Consider the following 17,852-nt stretch of genomic DNA (forward strand, 5'->3'; position numbering starts at 1 on the left):
CTAGAAACTAGGGCATGGATCCAAATGATTTCCGTGTGAGTAAAGAGGCTCTTCTGCCCACGGAGCCTCCCTTTCTTGCTGTTAGCCATCCCCACCTGCCATACACCATTCTGTTTCGGCAGTTTCCCCCCCAGTCCTCAGGAGCAGAGATTCAGAGGATAGAGAGGGTTTCGCAGGAAAGGGGTTGCTGGGAACATCTAGCTCAGGGGTCAGCAACCTTTTTCAGCCGTGGGCCGGTCCACCGTCCCTCAGACCATGTGGTGGGCCAGACTATATTTTGAAAGAAAAAAATAATGAACAAATTCCTATGCCCCACAAATAACACAGAGATGCATTTTAAATAAAATGACACATTCTACTCATGTAAAAAAACATGCTGATTCCCGGACCATTTGTGGGCCAGATTGAGAAGGCGATTGGGCCACATCCGGCCCCCAGCTCCTTAGGTTGCCTACCCCTGATCTAGCTTCATTCACAGAATGAAAGTTAGGATCCAGGCCAAAATTCCTGAGTGCAGCATAGAACTAGCAATCACAGACAGTAAGAAGACACCTGTATAAAAACTTCAGCATATTTTTGAAAGAAGTATACTGCATTTCCCTTCCTACCATTCCACAATGATTGCTTTGTAAACTCTTCAGAGCATGAGAGGCAATAGAAACACCTCATACCCTTGACCCAGTGCTGTTGAGTCAGAAGTGCCCATTAACTACTTGTGAGTGATGAACAATGGATCTTAAACTGAAATACCAATTCTGTAAATGCTGTTTTTCTTGACTTTATTAAAAGCAAGTTCCTTTCTCATTTTACACACGTTAACTGGTCTTTAAAAAAAAAATAAAGGTAGAACATACAGGAGTGGGAGCATAGCTGAGTTGTAGAGTACGTGTTTTTCAGGCAGGAGGCCTGATGTTTAATTCCTGGCATCTCTGGTTAAAAGGATGAGGTTTCCTACTCTCTGCTTGAGAAAGGATGCTGTCGGTCAGAGTAGGTGGTATGGGACCAAGATGGACAAATGGTCCAGCTTGGTATGAGGTGTACTATGCTCCTGTGATTTTTTTTATTATTATACAAAATGTATTAATAAGCTGCTTTAATAAATAATAAAGGACCAGAATTTTAAAAACGTAGCGTGTTTTTGTTTCAGTTTTAATCACGTGCTTATGGTACATTTACAATTTTGTGGCTCAGGAATATATGCATAGCTGTCAACTTTCCCTTTTTTGCAGGAAATTCCCTTATTCCAGCGCCGTTTCCCACTGCAAAAAAAGGGAAGGTTGACAGCTATGATTCCCACCAAATTCTGGGTAGAGAAACTTCCATATTAGTTATGAGGAAAATATGCCCTTCTTTAATGATGTACAAACTTTCCTTGACTCTAGAACTCTAGACTTTCAGTCGATAAAAATGAGACTCAAGTTATTATTGAATAATGACTGAGTCAAACAGTAATACATTTCTACAAATATTTTCTATTCTTAATGGTAATTGTATACTGTATTATGCATATCAGCATACCAGTTATATCTCCATGATGTGTTGTTTTATTCCCAAGGTACGAAGAAAATACTTGTGACACTACCTAGCCAAAGTTGAGAGTCGTGTTGACTCTAGTGGAAGAGTTAAGCATGGGACTTAAAAGTGCTTATGTTTGACTGGATCATGCCTACACTGTTTTATTTAAACAGTTACATCCTGCTGTCCATCTGCAGGCTGTTCAGTGGTTCATTTTAATGGATTTCCCCATTGATTTCATTATGGCTATAAGGAAAAGCCAGAAGATAATCTGATTTCCATTTAGTACAAGAAAGAATTGTACAAATGCAATGCGATCATCAGATATAAAGCACATTTGTAACAATCCTTTCTGTTAATGCTTCATTTTCATTTTTTTCCAGCTCCAATCTATTTATATAAATGTGTTTTTGTTAGGATTTCCATACTTTACAAAAATGGCAATCGGCCTGAATTAACTGTGTTGCTTTTTTAGTTTTAAGCAGTATGAAAGGGAAGACTCTTAACTGAATACAAGCTTAGCTCTCACATTCTAATCTTTCCCTTTGTTACTATACTACAATCCCCTCCCAAAAAATGAAATGATGAAACTCCTTTAGATCAATTCAAATGATAAGAAATGCAAAGTAGTTGAAGATGAATGAATGTAAACCCAAATAATTGCAGAAACAATCAGCATGGTGGATCTTTGTGTCTAACACTAAATAGGCAAGCTGTTTCAGAAATACACCAATTGCATGCATGAGTTTTACTTTTGCTAATGTGTTAGGCAAGAATATGTATTAAAAAGTAATTCAACCTCAGGAGTCTGATATGAGCCAGCAACTCAGCTTTCTACACAAAATCCCTAAAGCAATTACCCTACTGCTCCCAATTATAATATATTTCTAGAGGCAAGAAGCCTGCTGTCAAATTAAGAGCTGTGCTTCCCTTTTCTATCTCCATGTTCAAAAAATAATAATACATTTTGCTTTTTGCCTAAAGTGATGCACAAAAGTTAAAGATAAGGCCAGATTTAACAAAACACATTATTTCAGGAACAATTTTGATTTCTGTACCGCTTCAGTCAAATTAGAAACTATAGAGAGGTTGTGCATGTTCCCTTGGTAAAGGCTGTTCTCCAATTGGAGCGCTCACAGGCCAGTGTTTCCCAGTCGGTATTTATACTACATTTTTAAAGAATTGCATGGAGACAGTCTTTAAACCTCTTTTGTTGACCACCAGCGTTACGCTTTTAAAAATTCCATTTTTAAGTTCGGAATAGAGTAGTTGCTTTAGAAGACGATAATCAGACATCTGAACAACATGACCAATCCAATGAAGTTGATGTTGAAGAATCATTGCTTCGACACTGGTGATCTTTGCTTCTTCCAGTACACTGGCATTCGTTCACCTGTCTTCCCAAGTGATGTGTAAAAATTTTCAGAGACACCATTGATGGAGCTGGAGATGGCATTTATAAGTGGTCCATGTTTCACAAGCATACAGTAAGGTTGGTAGTACAATAGCTTTGTAAACAAGCATTTTGGTTTCCCTGCGAATGTCTTCAAACACTTTGCACTTCAGTCAGAGCTCAGGCGATGCTGGATTTCGGAATCACTGTTGGTCCTTGTGGGACAAACCCCTGCCCAGAAGCCAAGGAAGGGCTTTAGTTCAGCCTTCTGTTCCCACAGTGTCCAACCACATGCATATAGGGCTTTTTTTCACTTGTGATTCCCAGCAAAGTAGTACAGTCACACCTTGGAAGTCGAACAGAATCTGTTCCAGAAGTCCATTCGACTTCCAAAACATTCAGAAACCAAAGTGCGGCTTCTGATTGGCTGCAGGAAACTCCTGCAAGCAATGGGAAGCCATGGAAGCCCCGTCAGACATTCGTCGGACATTCGGCTTCCAAAAATAGTTCGCAAACCGGAACAGTCACTTCTGGGTTTGCGGCGTTCGGGAGCCAAAATGTTTGAGAACTAAGCTAGGTATGACTGTATTCAGAAGCATTCTGCCAACAGTAGATGGGGAAATGAAGGGGTATTGGACTCAACAGATGTCAACATGTTTTGTTTCAGGGCCTGCTGCTAGTAGAAACCACCGGTGGTAGATCTACACCCACTAAGCTTTCCATGGGTGTGCTGAGATCCTCCACAGATGTGCCTTCCCAGCAGCTCTTTTCTCTGCTAGCAAAGGAATACTTCCACACCATCCAAATCCCCTCCAGCCAGTGGCTCTGCAAATTCAGATTGAACTCCCAAGGTGGTATACAATGCAAAGTAATGAATGCGGTAATCAGTTAAACAAAATGTATAGAATCTACCAAGGCCCAGCTGCTATAACTTGGGGCACAGAATGCAATTTAATTTTAAGAACCTAATGCTGCTCCCATCACAATACTATACCTACCTGGATGGAGAGGACAATACAGCTGTGGTCTCAGAATAAAAGCTGGTAATTGCAGTGGCTGAAATTAAAGAGGAAAAGTGTGCAGAAGTACCATTCAGTAGAAAGTATGTAGAACAAGTTGACAAGTTCACATGGTTTAAAAAGTTCAGTGGAGCTAGCAGTGCAAATGTTAGGTAACTTACAGGCTTGAAAGGTTATACTATCACTATACAATAATTGGGGAAATAAACTCGACAGCAGTCACTGCTTTATATAATTCTATAATTCAAAATTCAGGACACTAAAGAAACTGGGTGGAAGAAAATCTTGTTGAGCAGAGCTTAGCTTGTTGAGGAAGCTCTTGACAGGTCTCCAGAGACTATAGACAAAATGAGGATATCAATTCAGACCTTGGCTGACATTGAATGATGGAAGGAAGAGTAGGTCACAGCGGTTCAGCAGTACTAAAGCAGAAAATAGCAAATAACTCTGAATCTAGACAAGAATGTGTGGAAGGAAGGAAAAAAGGAGGCAAGACTGTTTTTGCAAAGAATACCTCAGCAAGATTACACAAGTTTTTTCTTGGACAAAGGAGCAAAATTTATTGTCAGGGTTGCTTCTCACAAGACAGCTAAGGGAAAACACATGTCCTGTGTGGACGCCATCACATATGAAAGGGGGGAGAGATGTACCTTCACGGCATAATGTACATGCACTTTGCTATACAAAAAAATATACTTGTAGGAGATTGATGTGTGTTTGAATCAGCCTTCAGTATGTTATCCACTAAGACGTCAGACCAGATACCATGAAACTAAATTGGTTTAAACTCAATGTCTACAATTTAACTGACTTGTGGAGAAGACTGTTTAAAAAATAAACTAAACTCTAGGAGGAAGGAAGGCTGCATTAAAAATATTCTGCAAAAGAATTTTAGTGCATGTATTCAATGGACAAATGCAGAGAGATCAATTGAGATGAATGATGCAAGCAAGCCTTTTCTGAAGAACATGCATATCCATGTGCGTGCTGCTATATCAGCATTTGCAGAAGGGCAAGTCTGTTTGGTCAAACAGGTACTCATGTTATTGGATTAATGCTGGACAGTGTCTGCAATCCCTTCTACCACCCACCTTTACCTGGAAATAGGGTGCTCAATAAGAGATAGGCATTCCCATATAAAACACTTCTAGAACCACTCTTTCTTGGCTGTTACCCCCCGGTCCTTTTCTGGGCTTGTTGACTATCTGTCCTAAATATTGTAGAGGCTCATTTACACCCTGTTCAACTGCTGTCAAAATCAAAAACATGAATCCCGATGGATCAGACAAAAGATTTGTCTCATTCACCATCCTGTACCCCACATTTATTTCCTTTTTGTGGAAAGCTGTCCCCGGGAAATGGTGGAGGTGCCAATCTTGTGTTATGTATGAGTCACTATTAGCTCCAGGTGAGCTGATCCTGAGTTAAACATCCCTTGTGAAAATAGCACTGCACAAGTGCGAAGGGCATCCTGGGCTGGTTGGCATGGATTGGATCATACTTCATATTGCCACAGCCCTAGACGGCCTCTGCAGTACATTATGTTTAACCAAGCCCTTCTTGAGTCATTCCAGACTTCTTGTTGCACTGATAAAATACATTGCATCCAATCCAAAATTTTAGCATCATAGATAGAAAAGTTTTTTTTTGGGGGGGGGGGAAGCAACAAAATACATTACACTATATTTGCAATTAGGAATTGCAATAGATGTACAATAAAACTGAAAAAATGCCAGTCATTACTATGCCATCCTGAATGGTAAATTACTACAGTAGTCTTTAAAAGTAACACACGGCAAATTAAGACTGATTAAATCAAATGAGCTAAATAGGATTGACACTATCATATTTTAATTAAGGAACTGGAATTGATTCAAGTTGGTTAATGACTAGCTCATACAGCTGACCACTTCATGAGCTTCTGTCATAACAGCGTTAAATTATTGGCTGCAGTCATGAACTCAATCAGCATTAGGATAAGCCTTGCTGAGTAATTAAGCTGGCCACTGAAAAAAATTGATGTATTTCAGACCCTCCGTGTCCCTATTTTCCAGGGGCAGTCCAATTTACAGAAGCCACCCCAGTTTCTGATTTGATCCCAGAATGTCCAGCTTTTCCTTAGGACATCCCCATTTTTATCGAAGAAACGGAGGGCATGGAATTATGTGGCCCACAAGCCAGGGAGGTAAGAGACTAGACAACCTTTAGAAGACATCTGAACTGTATAGGAAAGATTTTAATGTTTTATAATGTTTTATGTATGTTGGAAGCCAGCCAGAGTAGCTGGGGCAACCCAGTCAGATGGGCGGGGTAATAATAATAATAATAATAATAATAATAATAATAATAATAATAATGATGGAATCTGGACAGTGGTTTTCAACCAGTGTGCTGTGGCCCCCTGGGGTGCCTTGAATGTTGGTCAGAGGTGCCACAGGCAACATTGGCCTCTGCCCCCCTTTCCTTTCCTTTCCTCCCTCCTATAATGCCCTCTTGCATCTCTGTCTCCCAGAGGCTCCCGCAGCTGTTTATTACAGCAGCCCTGGCTACAAGCTCCCCAGGCAAATGGTGCATCTGGGGCTGGCCCTAGGGGAAGTGTGAGGTGGCACCTCTCTTTGGGGCAGGGACGGCAGCTCAGAGACTAGGGGCAGCGGCAGCAGCTGCCCAGAGGACTCCCAAGGAGAAGAGGCTGAGGGAACCCTCCCCAAGGGAGGGTGTTTGAAAAAGGGCGAGAGGCTGCCCGCTCTGCAGGCAAGGGGTAGCATAACTGCCCCACGGGGTGCCACAAAAAGAATGTACCGTAGTTGGTGAAGGGCAGGGCCGGATTTAGGTTTGATGAGGCCCTAAGCTACTGAAGGTAATGGGGCCCTTTGTACAGGAGGAGTCCTTTAAAAGAGGCCCCGTAGATACAGAGTACACATGTTCCATGGGGCCTCTTTTAAAAGACTCACCCTGTATATCCAACTGTCCTTTGTCAACAACAAATTGTCACGGTTTTTTTTGTGTTGAATATATGCTATATGGTAATTTATGGACATAATAGGTATCTAAAGCCATTTGCACATGCAGCATGTAGGCACCCAATATACAGAATTGAGCAAACCAGTGATATTTTATGGAGCAGACTAGCAGGCGGGGCCCATTACTTCCATCATAGGAGCCCACACAACACAAAACACTGCTGCTGTATATAGATTTCATTTTGGTTTTTTTATCTTATATTTTGGAAATGTACATCTAGGTTTTTTTGGGGGGGGGGGCTAAGCTATAGCTTTCTTAGCTTATACGTAAATCCGGCACTGGCAGGGGAGCCATGGACCCAAAAAGTCGAAAACCTCTGGAATAGGGCGTTCCTATTTTCATCAGGGAAATGTTGGAGGGATTTAAAACATTTGACTGGCCAAAACCCCAAAGTGGCACAGCCTCTCTTTTTTTGGCGCGGGTGGTGCTGGCATCTGCTTGGCGTGGTATAATTATTCCCCTGCAGATGGAAACCACAAGAGCAGAGGAAACGAGGGAAGGGGCATTTATCACCCCATCCCGAATTTCCCCTCAGAATGCCAGGCGGCAGCAACAGCAGCAGCAGCAGCCATCATAGCCCTGCTTCCCCGCGGCCACCGCCTCTAAGCACCGTCACTGGCCACCTCAGATTCCCCCCACCCCCCACCCCTCCACAGCGCAAGCCGCCCGCCCGTATCCTTCCGCCCCAGCCAGCAAGCACAACGCGCGTGGATTGCGTGGGGGGAAGGAGACGACGGAGCGGCTCCTGGCGAGGCGATAACGGGGACGCGGCCTGAGGGCGGTCGCGGAAGGCTCGAGGGGAAGCGAAGCGCGCCCTGCTGCGGCCCCTGCTGCTGGCGGCGGCGGCCACCTGCGCGCTCCGCCCCGGCCAGGCGAGTCAAGGCAGGGCTGGCTCCCATGGTGAGGAGGAGGAGCAGGAGCCGCGATTGGGAGCCGCCGGCGCGCCCCGTCTGGCCGGGAGGCGGCAGCAGTAGCAGGAGGAGGAGCAGCGGAGGCGCGGAACTGGAGCGGCTGCCCGCGAACATGGCGGCGGCGGAGCAGCAGCAGCCCTTGGTGGAAGGCTCCGCCGGCGTCGGCGGCTCATCTCCCGGCTCCGTGCCGGTGCTGTTCTGCTTCTCGGTGTTCGCCAGGCCTTCGACGGTGCCGCACGGCTCGGGCTACGAGGTGCTGATCCAGAAGTTCCTGAGCCTCTACGGCGACCAGCTGGACATGCACCGCAAGTTCGTGGTGCAGCTGTTCTCCGACGAGTGGAGCCAGTACATCGACCTGCCCAAGGGGTTCCTGGTGGGCGAGCGGTGCAAAGTGCGCCTCGTGCCGCTGCAGATACAGGTGGGCGCGGGGGAGAGGCGGGGGAGGAGGAGCGGGGCGAGCCTTGTGCACCACCCAGACCCATTTCTTTGCGCTGGGGGGCGGGGGCGGGCACCTTGTGGGTCTCCCCTGCTCACTTTCCCCGTCACCGAAAGGGGGAGATCCGTTCGCCCCCCCCCCACCCTCTCCCGTTTGCAGGAGGAGGAGGTGGTGAACTCTCCCGGCTGGCAGCTTGCTGGTTCCCTGCCGCCCAAACGCGCGGGACGAACTCCAGGTCTGCCTCCTGCCCAGAGGGAAAAGAATAAATCTCTCTCTCTCTCTCTCTCTCTCTTTCTCTTGCATTCCTTTTCTCTTATAAACAGCTGCAAGGTGCATGTCTGAAGTGTGTAGTGACATGGGCGTAGCAGAGGGCGGCAGCTGCCTCCCCCCCCCCCCCATCAAGTAAAACATTAGAAATATTCAGTGCTTTTTTTCTTTAAAAAATGTTTAGGGGTACTCTCATTTTCCTATTGATATTGAAATACTGTCCCTTGTTGTGGCCAAACTTAGATTCACAAAATGTTTAGGGGTATGTGTACCGCTGCGCCCCCTCCTCAAAAAACCCACTGGAAATACTTAACTGACCTGTCACATCGGTTCTGTCCCCTGTCCCCCCAACAAAAATCCTGGCTGCCCCCATGTGTAGTGATCCTTACCACCAACCTTGGAGGGTAGGCCAATTCCAGCATGGCACTTGCAGAGCCTCCCAAGTGTCCCTATTTTCCAGGGACGGTCCCGGATTTACAGAAGCCGTCCCGGTTTCTGGTTTGATCCCAGAAGGTCTTGCTTTTCCTTAGGACGCCCCTATTTTCATTGACAGGTATGGTAGGACATCCCTATTTTCATCAGAGAAATGTTGGAGGGTATGGAGTTAATGTGACCAAGGAGATAAGTAACTAGACGACCTTTAGAAGACATCTGAAGGCAGCCTCGTATAGGGAAGTTTTTTTTTTAATGATTAATGTTTTATTATGGTTTTACATAAGTTGGAAGCTGCCCAGAGTGGCTGGGGCAACCCAGTCAGATGGGTGGGGTATAAATATATTATTTTTTATCATCACCATGGAATAGGACTTCCCTATTTTCATCAGAGAATTGTTGGTATGGGCTTGGGTAACAGAGGCAAAAAGAGAGGAGGGCTTTCTTCCTAGAGCCATGTAAAGTGTTTGTGGCTCAGGTGAGATGCGAAGGGGGGCTCCATTGCACAGCCCATCTGGTAATCTGGTCCAAAGCGTTTTTAATTTTAAGACTAGGCCACCCAGTAATTTCAGTGGGGCCTGCTTCCATCTCCTCACTTAAAATACTGGCCAAAGTAGCAAGAAATCCCTTGAAGGTGGGAGGAGAAATCAGATTCTTCCCACCTCCAGAAGGCAGGAGAATGATGTTGGCGGGTGGAGCTTGACTCTCCTGACATGTCTCAACTTTAGCTTACTCAATTTTGATGAGGGTAAGGGCTTCTCATCTAAACCCAACTGAGAATTGGGAGTGCCTTTCACATCACCCAGCTGATAATCCAGGGACAAAAGTGCCCCCCTGCCGCAGAAAGCCAGAAATGGTCTCAAAGGCAATACGAAGGAGAGCCTTCTTTCGGACTGATGTTATCCTGAAGCTCAATATAAAATACACAAAACCGTGAAAGACACTACAATATGAACTACAAGAATATTATGAAAATATTTAAACAAGAAATTATTTATATCAACAAATAGACTTAAATCACATGATCTATGGCTTATTATCCAAATGATCAGCTCTGAAGGTGCAGATCATTTCAGAGCTGATCATTTGGATAAGCCATAGATCATGCCTTCAAGCAGATACTTGCATACATGTTTTATGTGATTTCAGTCTATTTGTTGATATAAATAAGTTCCTGTTTAAATATTTTCATAATATTCTTGTAGTTCATATTATAGTGTCTCTCACGGTTTTGTGTATTTTATATTGGGCTTTCATTACCGTGTTTGTCTGTTTGCTTCTGCATGTTATCCTGAAGCTGGCAAGGAAAGTATTCTCAGTCCAAAATTAAAGTAAGAGTTTGCAGATTTAGGAAAAAGGCATTTGGAAATGCATTCAATTTGAACTAGGTATGTGAGACTAGTTATATAAAAAAAATCTACGCAAAGCATCCACTTGGAAACATAGCTGAGTGGAGAATACGTCTCTAGAAAGCAAGTGTGTAAGGGCATGTAACCTCAGGAGAATGCAGGGAACTTTCATCCACCGCCACAGCATACAAGTACAAACTGTACATGCAGTAATGCCTCTTTGTCAATTAGTGAATGTGTTTTGAGGAACAATAACAGCCTGATCCTGTTCAGAGTCAGGCACCGTATTATTTAAAAAACAGACTAGTTTAAACATATCGCTTCGGATCATTTGCACTTAACTATCCCACAAATTTGCTCAAAATAGAGGTGCAAGCTCTCATTTCCTCTACTTGTCCCTACCCAATTTTGATCAGTATAAGGCATTCTCATCCTGTCACAGCTGCGAGCTGCAAGTCCCAGTAACAATCAATAGTGTGCTGCTGCTCATGAAAGGGAGGCTGAATTGCAAGGTGCCGAACAGACTGAGTGTAGGAGACCATGCTAAACATTTGTTTTGGTTTGCTGTCCTTACCTTGATAGCACACATTAGCCCAGTTCAGACATTACATTAAAACCGTAGTTTGAAACAAGTTCTCAGGGCGCTCCTGCTGCTGCTCTGTCTGACTTGTCCTTTGAACTGAGGCTTGTACTGTAGTTTGTTTCTCTTCAGACAAACCACAAGGTTTGTCCTGGCCCTGTTGCTTATGGTTTGTTGCAGGGAAATAAGCCACAAACCTGTGTTTTGACATCGCAAGAAGTCAGGCTGGCTGTCTTCGTCTGCAGTGCGATAGGAACAGGGGGGAGCAGTGCCAGGGAAGCTTTGAGCAACAGACACCGGCTTGCTTCTCATTTATGTCAAACCATAGTTTCTTGTAAACTTTAGATAAATGTGATGTACAAACTGTGCCAGTGTGCACAAAAAGGGTACTTGGAAGGGTGTTAAAGTTAAGCCGCGCTGCATTCAATGATGTTGAGTCAGCTCCAGCTTAAACTTTCATCTTTTAAGCAACTTTACGCATGCTTATCACGGACATAAAATAATTCCCAAGTAGCTGCTTACACTGTTGAAAAATTACGAGTGCAGTCCGAAGAGCCACTTCCACTAACATATGGGAGGTGAGTTTTGATTTCTTCTAGCTGCAGCTCCTGGGAAGGTGCAAGGGGCTGCAGTGAGATGGAAGAGCTGGGAAAGCCCCACTGCATGAGCAGAATATTGCTCACAGTTCCCTGGATTCCATCCTATGTTTTAGAAACAAAAGAAGCTGTCTTTACACCGACTCGGACAATTGGTTTACCTAGTTGGGTATTGACTAGCCGTAGATCTCCAGGGTTCGAGACAGGAGTCTTTCCAGAAACTGCTGAAGGTTGACCTTCTGCATGCAAAACGTGAGTTCTACTACCGAGCTGCAAACCTTCTCCTTAAATAGACATACATTAGAAAGTGTGTGTTGCAGAATTATGCCTAGGGGTTAACATGGTTGTATTAGTAAGGGTCAGCAGAGGTTCTTCCCGTATTCAGAGTGACATTAGTAAGGATAAAGACTAACAGTGCTTTAAAGGATGGTGAAGATGGTTTTGTCCTCCTTCAGTTCTGTGTCGTGTGCTAGCTTCGGGGAAATGGAAAACTTGTTTTGCAGATTTTCAGAGAGAAGCCTTCTGCATCCAGTTTTTTGCATTTAAACCTTTTGTGATTTTTTTTTGGGGGGGGGACTTTCATTATGGTGTGGGGTGTGTGTTTCTGTGTCTGTGTGTGCTACTTCAACAGAGCAACTTTAAGAAAGGGTTCAGTCTGCCTGGGGCAGATTCCGTGGGTTGACACAGCTCCTTAGAATGGGGAACAATTATCCAGTCCTAGTAGACTGAATGTAAATAGTGAAGTTGGGATCACATAATAGGGGAAGGACCCACTGCGATTCACTTTAGAATGCTGTTTTTTACTTGGTTGTTTTTTAAATTAAGCTTTTAATTTATCAAGTATAATACTTGCAATACGTCATGTTCGGCATTGCTGCATTTACAAATCTGTGTTGATGCCTGTTACCTTTATCTTGAAATGTGTTTAGATTGCACATGTCTTCAGGTACTGGAAGACTGCATGCCAGAGCTATTCCAGCAGATAATGACTGGGATCCAAAGAATTGTGTAACCAGTTTAACACACTTGAAGGAGCTTTAGATTTTTCTTTTTCTTCTTGCTGTTACATCTTGGTTTTGAAACGGAGGATTTGTGAGTTGACTGTATGACATGGGGGCATGCTGTTCAAAGGGGAAAAAGTCCAATATCCTGCTGGACACGCCTAGCCCTTTGGGCTCACCTAAAGTGGGTATTTGGCTCCTAGCCAATTGTAAAATATTATCCCTCAAATAGGACTTGTTTGACCTTTGATTTCTGATTTTTCCTTTCTTTCAGTTAACTACATTGGGCAACCTCACACCTTCAAGCACTGTGTTTTTCTGTTGTGATATGCAAGAGAGATTTAGACCTGCTATCAAGTATTTTGGAGATATCATCAGTGTAGGCCAACGATTAGTAAGTTTACTTGGTTTCTTAGTATAACATACCTGGTTTCTAATTTTATCTGCTGCTGCTGTTGTATAGTTTTTATTGTTATGGACAATTTATTGCTTAAATAAAAGTTTAATTCTTGTGTGGGCTTTTTCCATTTGCAGCTTCAAGGTGCACGGATTTTAGGAATCCCAGTTATTGTAACGGAACAGTATCCTAAAGGTCTTGGAAGCACAGTGCAAGAAATAGATTTAACTGCAGCTAAACTTGTCTTACCAAAAACAAAGTTTTCTATGGTATTACCTGAAGTTGAGTCTGCAATAGCAGAGATTCCTGGAGTTCGCAGTGTTGTTTTATTTGGGGTAGAAGTAAGTACTGCATTCATAACTTGCCTATAGACTTTCTGCAGAAGTATTATAATTTAGATAAAAGTGACGTTTTCGTATTTTTTTAGTGTTACGGCAATAATCCCATAAAATATTTATATAAATAGAGAAGAACAGATATATGAAAACCCGTAAGTTATTCCATAATAGAACAAATAGGCTACATGCTATCTGTAAATATAACTTGTCAAACTTGCTCTAATCACTTATATACACTTATATTCGGAACATTTTCTCTGTGTGGAAAACAAATACACAAACAGCTAGCTTGTCCTGAAATAATTGATATTCTGTTTATGTGATAGTTGATGAAGTTGATTTTTGTTTTTCTCCAAGACTCATGTCTGCATCCAACAGACAGCTCTGGAATTGGTAGGCAGAGGTCTCGAAGTTCACATTGTGGCTGATGCAACGTCTTCAAGAAGTATGATGGACAGAATGTTTGCCCTAGAGGTAACTACTTTGATCTCTTTAATTGTTACAAGACGGGCATAACCACTAACTTTCTGATAGACTTTAGGATTCATACTACATGGAAGAGAAGTGGGAACCATATTGTAACCAAAAATGGTAGAAAATCCAATGAGATCCATATGTCTTGCTTATTTTGTCCAAGTCATGCAGTTTGGGGATATCTAGGAGTTGCCCTCTTTACCTGCATTCAGGAAACATGTAAAGTCTCTTACTTATCTAAGTTTTTGGCTGATTGTTTTGTACACTACTGTTTTTAACTACTAAGCTTTAATATTAAGAGTGGACCAACAATGGAGAAAGCTCAATAAGAAATTGTTTTTGGAAGTTTGTGAGGGGAAGTAGATCAGTATCCCATCAAGAATGGTTTTTGATTTAGGGAATTCTGCCATAGCAGGATGGTTGGGTTACAATAGATGTGTTTTTCCAGACTTTCTGTCTCGACTGCCGATCTAATAGTGTTACTATAAAAATTCCTTTCTGTACCACAACTGACTCATCCTCTGATTTTATCTAGCATTAAAATAATCAATCCTCTCCTATTCTTCACTGTACCATCCCTAGAGTGCAATCCTGTGCACAGTTAGCGAGAAGTAATTCTGCTGTTTTCAGTGGGTTACTCAGACATAAGTATTTATAGGACTGCTGTCATAAAGTACTAATAAAAGCTTCTATGATTTTCTGTTTGGGTACAAAACATTGAACTGCTGTAATAAAAATCATTGGAACTAAATGTTATTAAGACATGTTGTTTAACCATCTTACTATTAAAACTGAACTGTCCAGCTATACCAAAAACAAAATGCCAAACTTCCCCCCCCCTAACTTTCCTTTCAATGAGGAAATTGTTATTTCTCCATCATAAGCATTGCGCCCCCGACCACATGACGTAAGTTATGTCCATTCATTTTCAATAGGTCTACACTAAGTAATACTTATTTCTTATCCTCCCACTTGCAGAGAGCAATTTTTATATGTAACGGCAAATGTTTCTGCCTAATTCTCAGTGCAAAGCCATTTGCCCTCACCTTTTCTAATACATACTGGACAAGAGTCATGTTCTTATAGGGGATTTAGGGTGACTTCTTATGGCCTTGTAAACCAGGCATATTCAAAGAAGATAATTCCCAACTTTGACGTTGTGTCATTATTTGTTTTAAATGCCACCTGGACCAAACATTTTTGAAGTTTGCATTTGCAGGTTTCTTTGTTCTTTTAATTACTGCCTCAATTTCTGAATGAAAGCATTTAAGTGCTTCCTCGTTTTTGCTTGTTCCTTGTGTGTGTTTTTGCGTTGATATTTGGAATGTTTAAGAGTTAGGAGTATCCAGGTACCACAACTGACTGAGCAATGAAAGATTATGCTGTAATAATAAATAACATTAGTTTTTAAGATACCACAAGGCTTTCTTTTGCTGTTCCAGACTAGCATGGTATCTCTCTATAAACTAGGCATTTTTTTGGGTATAATTTCTCACCCACTTCTTTACCACGACTACAGCCATTTGACAAACCTATCATGCTAAATCAAATCTTATTTTTCATTGGCAAAGGTGTGCGTCTGATCTCAGTGTTTCCATCGAGAATACATTGAGTTCTCAAGTATTCTTTAATATATTGTGCATATTTTTCTCCTACCAGCAGCTAAAATATCTTTATTGTCTCAGAAGAGTGACAGGACAAAAAGAAATTGATATTAGGGAAATGGGTATTCCTCTAATAAGGATCTGTCAAATTTAATATGTTACATGGGAGATGACCTGTTTAATTTCACCAAAGACATAGGTCATTTTGTATTACCAGTGCTCTTTTGCTAGAAAAAGAGGTGCCAGAACTCACCAGAAATGCCTCCCTTGTTATCTTATAATGGCAATGGTGCCCACCTGAGAAGTGCTGGAACTGAGTTCCGGCAGACCCCCCCCCCCCCCCGGTGTATTACTATTCCATTCATATAAGTGATTTAAAGTCCTAGCCGTTTGGATTTTTAATCCAGCCTACCTACATTGTAGTGAAAGAGAACGGAAGTTTCCCCCCACAAATGGTAATGGATGTTTCTATTGTTTTAAAATAACGAACTGTAATATATTGTGACGAGAAGTTGTATTGTTGTTATTATTATTATTATTATTATTATTATTATTATAGTTTTAATTAAATTTTCAGTGTTACATCTCAGAATAATCGTCTTGCATAGTACCATACATTTGATGACTCCCCTCCTTTCCCTTCCATGTTTCATTTACTTTTATCCAACATTCCTGCATATTTTGCCATAACCATTTTATTCAGTCCTCCCATCTTATATTGTTCAGGTATTTGTTAAACTGTTGAATTTACCTTTACACTGCCAGCATTTCTAGCTGTGCACAACTGTTTTCCATGTACTCGGCAAAAAATTCCCCGCTTCTCTTTAAATAACATTCTTCTTGCTCTCTTCTTCTCTGTGTTAGACCAGCTAATTCCGTGTATTCTATCATCTTAAGTTGCCAGTCCTCCTTACCTGGGACCTCCCTCACCTGTGACGAGAAATTGCAGAGGCAGTGGTATTGTGGTTGAAAAGTTACTCACTAGGTATGCACCGTATACTCACCCCAGCTGTCTTCTTTTGCTTTTTTTTTTCAGCGTCTTGCACGCACTGGGATTATCGTTACCACTAGTGAAGCTATATTGCTGCAGCTAATAGCTGACAAAGACCACCCAAAATTCAAAGAAATCCAGAACCTCATTAAGGCAAGTGCTCCAGAGTCAGGGCTCCTCTCCAAAGTGTAAAAGACGACATTCTTGAAAGACCATTTGGTAACAGAGAGTCAAAGATGTAAACTTTCTCACTCGCGTACACACACACAGACACACACAGACACATCACCTGCAAATTGATGTAATTGTGCTTGCCTTAGCAGAATTTGTTTGGTTATGCTGTTCAGGTGCGAGTGTATTCTGTTAGTCACAGTTGTTCCAAGGCTCTGGGTACCATAGGATCGTTTTTGTTGTCAAACAAACTTTTAAAACAGAGGTGCCTGTTTGTCTCTACTGTACCCACTGATTGTAACACAGTTCAGAAAAGTGCATATTTTTGTGAAACCTCGATTGTGCAAATGTACTTTGGAATTGTTTTATTTTTTGTACTAATAATACAGTGACATAGATAAATGTGAAACATAACGTTTTGCCATTCTACAAATAGAATCATATTTTAAATAAAATGAGATATATATACACTTTGGGTGGGTGGTTGAGTGGGGGAGGAATGCTGCTTTATAGTCAGAAGAAGAAGCTAAGGGAACAGGCAATATAGATGTAATACTTTAGAAGGTAGCTTAGCAAAGCTGATTCTTGGTTATCCAAGACTTTATTACTAAATGGTGTTACAAAGTCCTTTCTAACTGGAAAAAAGTCTGCAGGTTGATGTTCACTTTAAAATAAAGAGCAATTCTGTCAGCTTGTTAATGGGAATATGTGAGTGACAGATGACACTGAAGTGAGTGACATTAATTCACTTGTAGACAGTTCATAGTAAGATGCTCAATTTCCAAGTACTAAAATAACTTTTTCTGGATGCGTTGGGGGATTTATTTTTAATCCCTGTATGCCTAGATTTAATGAACTCCATCTGGCATTTGCATTAGTTCAAGCAAGCTTGTGGGGTGGAATCAGCTTCTTCAGTTTTATGCCGTATTCTGCAATATGGATGCTAAATAGGCTTTAAAAGGAGTCTGGTGTAATAGTATATTTTGAAAAAGACATCTATAATTTTATAGCTGGAAGTAAATTTGAATAACAGTGCCCTTAATACAGGCCAATTAATTCATGTTAGAACTGAGTTCAAATTGTTCTAGGATTTGTATCAAGTATGTTTGTGGCTTTATAGGAATATATTTTGCAATATCACAGTACTAATACTGTTGTGATTTTTTTAAAAAACAAAAAACCATGCATTGATGGAAAGTTCTTAAATTTCCCACAAACATTGACTTTTAAAATAATCGTGGTATGTTCAAATAAATGCAAATGTTTACTGTGTCTTGTTGTGATATAAAACTTCAGTCTCCATTCTACACTTCCTTTTATCGTGTTTTCAAAAGTCTTGTTCTATCTGTGGAGGGAA

The 17,852-nt window shown here is 41.8% G+C and overlaps 1 protein-coding gene across 1 annotated transcript; it reads left to right on the forward strand.

The window, feature by feature from the left end:
• The first annotated feature begins 7,804 nt into the window (after nucleotides 1-7,804).
• On the forward strand, nucleotides 7,805-17,767 carry ISOC1 (isochorismatase domain containing 1). Its single transcript, XM_033164148.1, has 5 exons — nucleotides 7,805-8,277; nucleotides 12,795-12,914; nucleotides 13,055-13,258; nucleotides 13,613-13,729; nucleotides 16,370-17,767. The coding sequence occupies exons 1-5, from the start codon at nucleotides 7,846-7,848 to the stop codon at nucleotides 16,514-16,516; spliced, it is 1,020 nt and encodes a 339-aa protein (XP_033020039.1). The 5' UTR covers nucleotides 7,805-7,845; the 3' UTR covers nucleotides 16,517-17,767.
• The last annotated feature ends 85 nt before the right edge of the window (nucleotides 17,768-17,852 follow it).

Source organism: Lacerta agilis, chromosome 11 (assembly GCF_009819535.1).
Source record: "Lacerta agilis isolate rLacAgi1 chromosome 11, rLacAgi1.pri, whole genome shotgun sequence".
Classification (NCBI taxonomy): Eukaryota; Metazoa; Chordata; class Lepidosauria; order Squamata; family Lacertidae; genus Lacerta; species Lacerta agilis.